At 39.1% G+C, this 9,092-nt stretch overlaps 1 protein-coding gene across 1 annotated transcript in view; it reads left to right on the top strand.

The window, feature by feature from the left end:
* Nucleotides 1-9,092, top strand: part of tnfrsf21 (tumor necrosis factor receptor superfamily, member 21) — a gene marked incomplete at its 3' end in the record, with an annotated part of 49,289 nt that overhangs the window by 20,663 nt on the left and 19,534 nt on the right. The window contains 1 exon segment of the mRNA XM_014028391.1: nt 3,204-3,770. Coding sequence (XP_013883845.1) covers nt 3,204-3,770 — 567 coding nt within the window.

Raw genomic sequence — 9,092 nt, 5'->3', positions numbered from 1 at the left:
ACTAAATAGAGCTAATCAAGCCTATTGTTAGTCGATGGCCCTCTTTTGCATGTGACTAGCCTGTTTGTCCATGGCAGTCCATGACAGTGCTTATAAGGCTGAGTTCACCTGAAACTCATCAGACTGAAGAAGTCTCTTGGAGGAGAGACGAAAAGTTTCACTAAAGAAGAACCCATCCRGAGGACCTACCTATTTTTTCTTTTTGATTTTTTTCTACCTGGATCACTGAGATGCATCATTATAAATTTATAAAACTGCCACAAATATATTATCAAACTATTTAATGGCACATGTGACCTAACCACTGAAAACATGTATGAAATAAGAAATATGAAACATATAAAAGGCATACAAAACATGTAGTGTTTATATAAATGTAATATTGTCCTGATCTACATTTTTCAATACATTTGTTCTTGAACAGTTATTTTCTGAGATAAATGCTCAGAAAAGTTTGTTAATCATATGTTTATATTTACATTTCTTTATCCTTCTGTTTAGTGAGGCCATCACAAGCTGAAAAAGTWGTAAGAAATTTTTTTCTGGATTAAAACCTTGTTATCCCATGATGTTACATGGAAATAACAGAAACAAGACTAAATCTTGTTTTGGTGGATTCAGCTCAAATGCTGGGAAAACAAGAAATATTGTGTGTTGAYGTCACAATTCAAGTTTTGTTTTTTATTCCTGCTTTGGGAGTCCTGTACATGTGCAATGTGTGATCAGAGCTGAGAGTCACTGCTTTCAACCTGTCCAGCACAGCAGCATTATAAATCAGCAGCAGGGCAAAACCAGACAATTCCAACTCACTGATCATTTCCACCTGTTGCACACATGAAAATGTTTTTATTGTAGTTTACAACCAAGATGCCCTCTGTTCTTACGAGGTGCGCTGCATACAGCACATGCAAACAGCTCGAGGGAGCTATTTAATAAAGGGATAACCTGGCTGTTTTAAAAGTGGGTTTGCATGTTAATATTTAAAATGAAGACCTCACATGATCAGTTTACCTCTGAAGCCTCATGCAGCAACTCAGCTGCAATCAGCAGAGAGGAGGAATGCTCAAATCTGCTCCCGCACTAATTTACAGAGCGGGATGTAATCAGTGTGCATTGCCAATGCAATGCACACTATTGTGATTCGTTTCCCATCCAAGTCATCTCCACTTTGGYAYGCTTCTCCTCCTGCATACTTTGTCCTAGAGCTGCCATTGTAATTTATATCTGTAAAGCTCCTGTGCCAAATGATTGCTATGCCTTTTGGTGCCTGTACAACTTATAGTTTTTGAAATATTAATGTTTAAAATCAAATAATGGGAGTCAATGGAGCCTTGCATTCGTCCAAAACTGCCCCATGCTGTATCTACTCAGTACTGCACCATGGTTTAATAATATTTAAAGTCAGTAGTTCAGTGTTTACAATACAAACATGATTGTATTTGATATTTCACTATAATATTGTCCTAATATTCCTTTATTGTTGTAAAATATTGCAGTTTAGTGTCAACAATTGCATTGGCAATTTGACCTCTTTCAGCACACATACAAACAACACTGGGAGAGCCTACTGCAAAAGCTCGTATAGTCTCATGGTGAGCATTATGGGCTTTCATGCGGGAGATCAGGGTTCAATCCCAACCATAAACAAAATGTTTCATTACAACTACATATTTTCTAATTGTCATATTCTCACACAATTACCCTCATTACAAACAACTGCTGACTTGGCAGGCACAAGCTGGTACTTGATTAACAAACACATTTCAACTTGGTCACAGTTCAAGCTGCAGGCAATGGCATGCTACAAGGCAATGCACACTTGTTTTTACATAGTAAAAACCCATGTCTAGTTTTTACTGTAATGTAATTTCTCTGATACTGTCATACTAAAATAAATCTCTGAACCCACAGCCTCACAGCCTCAGTCACTTCTTCACCTTGTCCACACTGTGTGACTGTTTGGTTAAATTTGATATTCTCACAAAAWTTAATGTGGGTCTGAGYATTAAAGTCATGGAATTTTCTTAAGTTGATTTATGACATCAACCTACACCAACACCACTTGGAGTCCTCTTTCCAACAGAATAATGTTGCCATCAGGAAAGTTGAGGAAGAAGAGCAGAGGGTTGTTAGCACTGCTTGTGTGTAGGGCTGTAGTGATACACTTATCTCACGATACGATATACGATATTCTGCTCACGATACGATATATGTCATGATATTCAGCAAACAATACGATTCAATGCGATTCRATTTTCTGAATGATTTTAGAGGGACAAAGTGATTGWGGTGACATTTTGTGACTGTTCCATAGACTTGGATTGAATTAATTGAATTGAAAACTGATTAATAGCACCAACAACACAATACCTGCTCTGATTGGACAGAGACCTAGTCTACAGCTGGACAAAATTAATCAAAGATGCGGTGAGAAAATTAGTTTCCTTTAATTGAAACAGTGGTATTCACAGGGGAATTTCGCACACCGTCCCTCTGGGACCCCCTAACCTCGTGGCGCCAGATGCCTGCCTGCCTGCCTTCCGTAACGTGACAGCTGACTACATTCATAAAAAGAGCGCCCCAAATGAGACACTTCAATTTGGCTTAAAATACAAACATTCTGACTAATAAGTAACTGTCGGTAACCTTACTTCAGCTTAGAAGGCAGAGGGTGTCGGTCTTTTCCGCTCAGATTCATCCATTGGTGCATAATGCTAATGTTTACTCACCATGCTAATGCTACCCTTGCTCTCTGGCTCTTTAGGAGTAGAGGAGCCAAATGGCTGACTCACTGCTGCCAGCTAGTGGTCAGAGGCTGAACTACAACATAAAAATGAACCGTTGGCAGGAAAGTTGACATTTTAAACCTTAATTAAAAATCGATACAAGGCTTTAGAGAATCTATACTGTATCGGGAAATGAAATATCGATATACAGTATATCAGTGTATCGATATTTTCCTACACTACTACTTGTTTGGCAGATTGCTTCATGGATTAAAGTGTTAACATGCTCTCCTGTGGTTTCTTGTATTTTATTAGTTAAGCGTACATCCTCTGAGAGTAATTTTAATTCTCCCTGTCTTTGTCTCCCTGTCTCCCCTCAACTCTTACTTCTGTACCATCTCCATGCTTTCTTTGTTCTTTATTTTTGTCCTGCTACCTTATCTTCGTTTCCATCAACTGCAATGCTTTACATCATAGGTACCTTCAGCAAGTCAGCAGCCATCCAACTGAAGGAAACAGCAGCTGGGGAAGATGACAGAGCAGATAAGCTACTGATTGCCCACCCTGAAATTTCCTCTCCACTCAGTCATGATTCACCACGTACTCCCCTGCCCACTGCTCACAAGCAGCCCATGGACCAAGAAGTACAGTTGGGACAACCCAAGCCAGAGCCTAACAAACAGGCAATGGAGGATCTTCAGAGTCTTGATGTCGTGAAGATTCAAAGAGGTATCAGTATGGTAGCCGGTCAGAGTAGTGGAGGCAGAGACTACAATTCCTACAGACCCAGTCGAAGGGGGTCCCCAAGACAAAGTGCCCATGATCACTTTGACATCAATGAGCACCTGCCCTGGATGATAGTCCTCCTACTGCTGCTGGTGTTGGTTGTGATTGTAGGGTGTAGTGTGAAGCGAAGCTCTCAGGTGTTGAAGAAGGGCCCAGTGCAGGACCCCAATGACATCATGGAGAAGGCAATTCAGAAGAAACCACCTGTGCCTTTGACCCAGGTCAGAGAGAAGTGGATCTACTACTCTAACGGACAGGGTAAGTCTATCATCAAAACTTAATGCCTGCCACTGTTTAACTACAGCACTCCACAAGTTGAGCTGATGGGACCTCTAATACACTATATTACCAAACGTATTCGCTCACCTGCCTTGACTCACATATGAGCTTTAGGGCTGTAGCGATACACTTATCTCACGATACGATATTCGATATTCTGCTCACGATACAATATATATCACGATATTCAGCAAACGATACAATTCGATACGATTCGATTTTCTGAACAATACTAGAGGGACAGAGTGATTGTGGTGACATTTTGTGACTGTTCCATAGACTTGGATTGAATTAATTGAAATGAAAACTGATTAAAAGCACCAACAATGCAGTACCTGCTCTGATTGGGCAGATTTTTACAGGGGAACTGAATTTTGCACAACAACCGCTAAGCTCGAGGCGCTAGGCGCATGCCTGCCTGCCTGCTTCCGTAACATGACAGCTGACTACAGTCAGAAAAGGAGCGCCCCGAATGAGACACCTCAATTTGGCTTAAAATATAAACATTCCGACTAATAAGTAACCGTTGGTAACCTTACCTCTGAAGACGAGGGTGTCTATCTTTTCTGCTCAGATTCAGCTGTCAGTGCACGAAGCTAATGTTTACTCACAATTCTAATGCTACCGTTATTCCCTGGCTCCTTAGGAGTAGAGGAGCCAAATGGCTGGCTCACTGCTGCGAACTAGTGGTCAGAGGCTGAACTACAACATTAAAATGAACCATTGGCAGGAAAGTTGACATTTTAAACCTAAATTAAAAATCGATATAGGGCTTTAGAACATCGATACAGTATTGGGAAATGAAATATCAATATACTGTATATCGGCGTATCGATATTTTCCTACACCCCTAATGAGCTTTCGTGGCATCCCATTTCTAATCTATAGAGTTCAGTATGACGTTGGTCCATCCTTTGCAGCTAGAACAGCTTCAACTCTTCTAGGAAGGCCGTCCACAAGGTTTAGGAGTGTTTATGGGGATTTTTGACCATTCTTCCAGAAGCGCATTTGTGAGGTCACATACTGATGTTGGACAAAAGGCCTGGCTCTCAGTCTCCACTCTAATTCATCCCAAATGTGTTCTATGGGGTTGAGGTCAGGACTCTGTGCAAACCAGTCAAGTTCCTCCTCACCAGACTCTGACATCCATGTTTTTATGGACCTTGCTTTGTGCACTGGTGCACAGTCATTTGGATGGGTGAGCAAAAACCTTTGGCAATATAGTGTATTTCTCTTTCAAATTAATGTGTTTAATAATACAAGCATCAGTATAGCTGAGTTTTCCCCCTGCTGTCTTGTGTCTGATTTCTCCATACCCTCAAGCACGTCTTGTCATGAAAGCTGGAGTTCTTTTTCAAACTGACTGTTCCAGTTGTATGTGATGTTATGCTTTAGTTTTGCTGATCTGCTGATGTGTTTGAAATGCTGTTACCATCTCATTCAATCAATTCTACCCCAAAGCACATGGTGTAGAGGGCAGTGGTTACACAAACAAGGGCATGACCCTTTTTGTAGAACCATTGCAATGTCACTATCCAGGTTTGATCTTCTGTCTTTTTTCTCAGTTTTTCTTATTTTTTAAGTTCTCACTTTTTGTGTTTGACATTTTGTAACTCCTTTCTTTTGCCTCTGTTTTTTTTTCCAAATGTACCTTCTTATAATGGTTTCATCAAGATTATTATTGATTCAGTTTAAACTTTTATATTCCCTATCTCAGTTTTTTTCTCTTTTATACTTTTTTTGTCTTTTTGTCATATAAAAGAGGAACAGCAATAGAACATGAACTTAAATAATAATAAGTAAGTATAAACACAGTTCTCATACATTTATGTCTGTTGCATTGAGGTCCACCAGTATTGTGTTTTCACAATAAATGACAGTCACTGTCTAGAATTTCCCTTTACATTTCTTTTTACGATTTTTTTTTTGCCTAACATGAACTATTCCCATTGCATTTATGAAAACAGTCCTAAAGTGTTGAAACTGGTTTCACCTGAGTGTCATAGAAGTGTCTTAAGTATCGGACAAGTTTTTTTAATGACTTAAAAGGTATTTCTATTGGTCAAAGTGCCTATTGCTGTTATGCCTCTTTATCTCGTCCTGTTTTGCCCTTTCTTTTGTCTTGTACTCCTCTGTACACTTCTTTTATTATATTTTGTCATAATTTCTCCATGAGTTTTAGTTTCGTTCAACTCTCATCCAGATTATTAACCTTCCATCAACAGTTAGGGAACATTTTGGTCCACCACAAAGCTCTGAATCTTACCCTGACAAAGAGGGAAAACCCATTCTCAGGGGACACCTCCTGCCCGAGACACTCGAGTCTCCACTTGGAAACACAGTTAATGTGTGTGTGTGTCAGAGTATGTGTTTGTATGTGTGATGAAGCTGAGCCACCCGCCACTGTCTGTTCCCTCTGTGAACATCCAAAGAGAACTGGAATAATCTGGTTTCAACTGCATCGGGGTTGTTTGGTTGGCAAGGCAAGTTAGTGGGTCAGTCGGGTCTGTTACAGGACAGAGAAGAGATATATGGAGTGAAGGAAATGAAAAGTCTGTGAAACAGGTTTCTTTCAAGTGTGTGCGGTTGATACGGGAAGGCAAATGATAGTTTTCCTTCCATTACCAAAAACCTTAAATGATCCGAGAAGGAAAAGTGTAAAGTTTGAAGCAAATAAACAGAGTATAATCTTGTGCCAGCAGGAATTGAATTTGAATTGCTCAGATTGAATCTGAATGTGCATAATTGGAAATTGAATGCAATGGTTTGAAAATAAATGTTACTAAATTGAAACTGAGTTTAAAGTTTTGTATCTGAATTAATTTGCTTTTAAACTGTATTTTGGTTGATAAAAAATTCAGTTTGACTACTTTCACTTTCAGTTCCATAATTCAGCTTTTTGTGTCACATCCTGGTCCTTGAGAAAGCCAGGCAGARTAATCAAACACAGATCCACAGATTTATGTTTCACTTTGGTCAGGTTTCCCTTCTGTATGTAACAGAGTTTATGCAATCCACTGTAAAAGTGACAAAAACAAAGTTATTTTATTGCCTATATGTAGAAAATGTTACATTTACATCACATCATGGATCACATATTGGTCAGCTACTGCTGCTGACTGAACGATGACAGGATGTAAATGTAACAATTTCTACATATACTGTAGGTAAAATTAATCACTGCAATAAAATAACTGTCTGTTTTTGTCACTTTTACAGTGGATTGCATCAACTCTGTTACATACAGAAGGGAAACTTCACCAAAGTGAAACATAAATCTGTGGATCTGTGTTTGGCTACGTTCACACTGCAGGCAAATCCGACCCAAATCCGATTTTTTTGACCCATCTGACTCATATCCGATTTTTTTATGACAGTCTGAACGCGACAAATCCGATTTTTTCAAATCCGACCCAGGCCGTTTCAGTATGTGGTTTTAAATCGGATATATATCTGATGTTTTCAAAGTGACTGCAGTGTGAACGCTCATGTCACATTCATCTGACTTTTTCATCAGTGAGGAGGGGGTGAAAGATCGATAAGACACTAACCTGAAGTCTCGCTGTTTAAATCTGCAGCTCCGTGTGTTTACAGCTCCAAAACACAAGTCCAGTTGTTTCATCTTTTTACTTTTCATTTTCCACATAGATAGTTTGAAAATAACATGTCCAGCCTGGGTCGCGGAGAGTATCGATCCTAAAGTTCGATACTTGGTCGATACTTTTTTCCAGCTCGTAGTTTCGTTCAAAAAAAAAAAAAGCTTCACTGGAGCATCCCGGTCAGAGGCAGCTTCAGATATAAACACTGAACTAAAGAAGCATGTCAGATAATTATTTAATCGGCTCTGATTAAACAACAACTTCTGATACGATGCGCAAAATGTAGCATCCATGCTAGCTCTGTAAACAAACAAGCCGGCTGATGAGACGTCACGTCTTTTACTGCGCATGCGTGTCACATCAGTGCTGTGTAGTGTTCACACAGGGGTCTGATGCAGGTCACATTTAAAATGTAATGTGAACGTTCACACAAAAAGATCGGATTTTTTCAAAAAATCGGAACTGAGCATTAAGACCTGCAGTGTGAACGTAGCCCTTGATTACTCTGCCTGGCTTTCTCAAGGACCAGGATGTGACACAAAAATCTGAATTTTGGAACTGAAAGTGAAAGTAGTCAAACTGAATTTTTAATAGACCAAAATACAGTTTCAAAGCAAATTAATTCAAATACAAATCTTCAAATTCAGTTTCAATTTAGTAAAATTTATTTTCATACCTTGCATTTAATTTCAAATTATGCACATTCAGATTCAATCTGAGCAATTCAAATTCAATTCCTGCTGGCACAAGATTTATCCCATAGCAGAGGAGTTAGCTGAGAACAAAGCAAAGTTAAAAAATATAGCTTTGATTTTAAGGTTATCCTTGTTAAAACAGAAATTAGGCTATGTTCACACTGCCAGCAAATGAAACCCAAATCTTTTTTTTTTCCTCATGCGACCCATATCATGTCTTTTCAGTATGTGGTACTGAATCAGATACATACGTTTTTCAAAGCGACTGTAGTCTGAATGCTCATGTCGCATTATTAGCATAGTGTAAACAGAGCTGTATCACTGTGCCTGTGGTGTATGCCATCAAGCACTGATATAACGTATATAATAAAAATTTTTGAAGTCATATCATCGTTGTTGAAACTTTTTCTAAATGTTTCTATTTATTAAATTATTGTCCAGCACTAGACAAAATGTAATGTATTCATGAGTGATAATGAAATTGGAGGCTGTCATATCTAATAGAACTGTTTCTCAGATGAACCTTTTATAACACTGGTGTGTTGTCCTGACTGGATGAGTAATCCCGTGCCCATGTGTATGCATTTATCTGGGGAAATATGTATGCACATGCAACTCAGACAGCTAGTTTACTCTAGTATTTCTTCTCTGGAACATAAAAAAAATGAGTTCTTAATCCTTTCAAGGTGCATGGCTGGCTCCCCTTGAAAGTTGTAATGCCCCATTACTAGAGCAGATAAAGTACTTAGGCAATAAAAGGAAAAAAGAAAGGGAAGTGGTAAAACACAGATCACACACATACAATGCTTGGCATTTGCTCAGAGCCAGCCAGGAAATAGTGAAAAAGGTTACTCCTCCGTGGAAAGGCTGAATGGGTCTTTCTGGGACCACAGGCCAGGTTTGGTATGCACAGGATCTCTGAAAAGAATTATGTTTTTAGGTTTTGTGTGTGTGTGTGTGTGTGTGTGTGTGTGTGTGTGTGTGTGTGTGTGTGTGTGTGTGTGTGT

The sequence above is a fragment of the Austrofundulus limnaeus genome, unplaced genomic scaffold, assembly GCF_001266775.1.
Source record: "Austrofundulus limnaeus strain Quisiro unplaced genomic scaffold, Austrofundulus_limnaeus-1.0 Scaffold756, whole genome shotgun sequence".
Taxonomy (NCBI): domain Eukaryota; kingdom Metazoa; phylum Chordata; class Actinopteri; order Cyprinodontiformes; family Rivulidae; genus Austrofundulus; species Austrofundulus limnaeus.
This window is presented reverse-complemented; position numbering and strand designations above follow the sequence as displayed.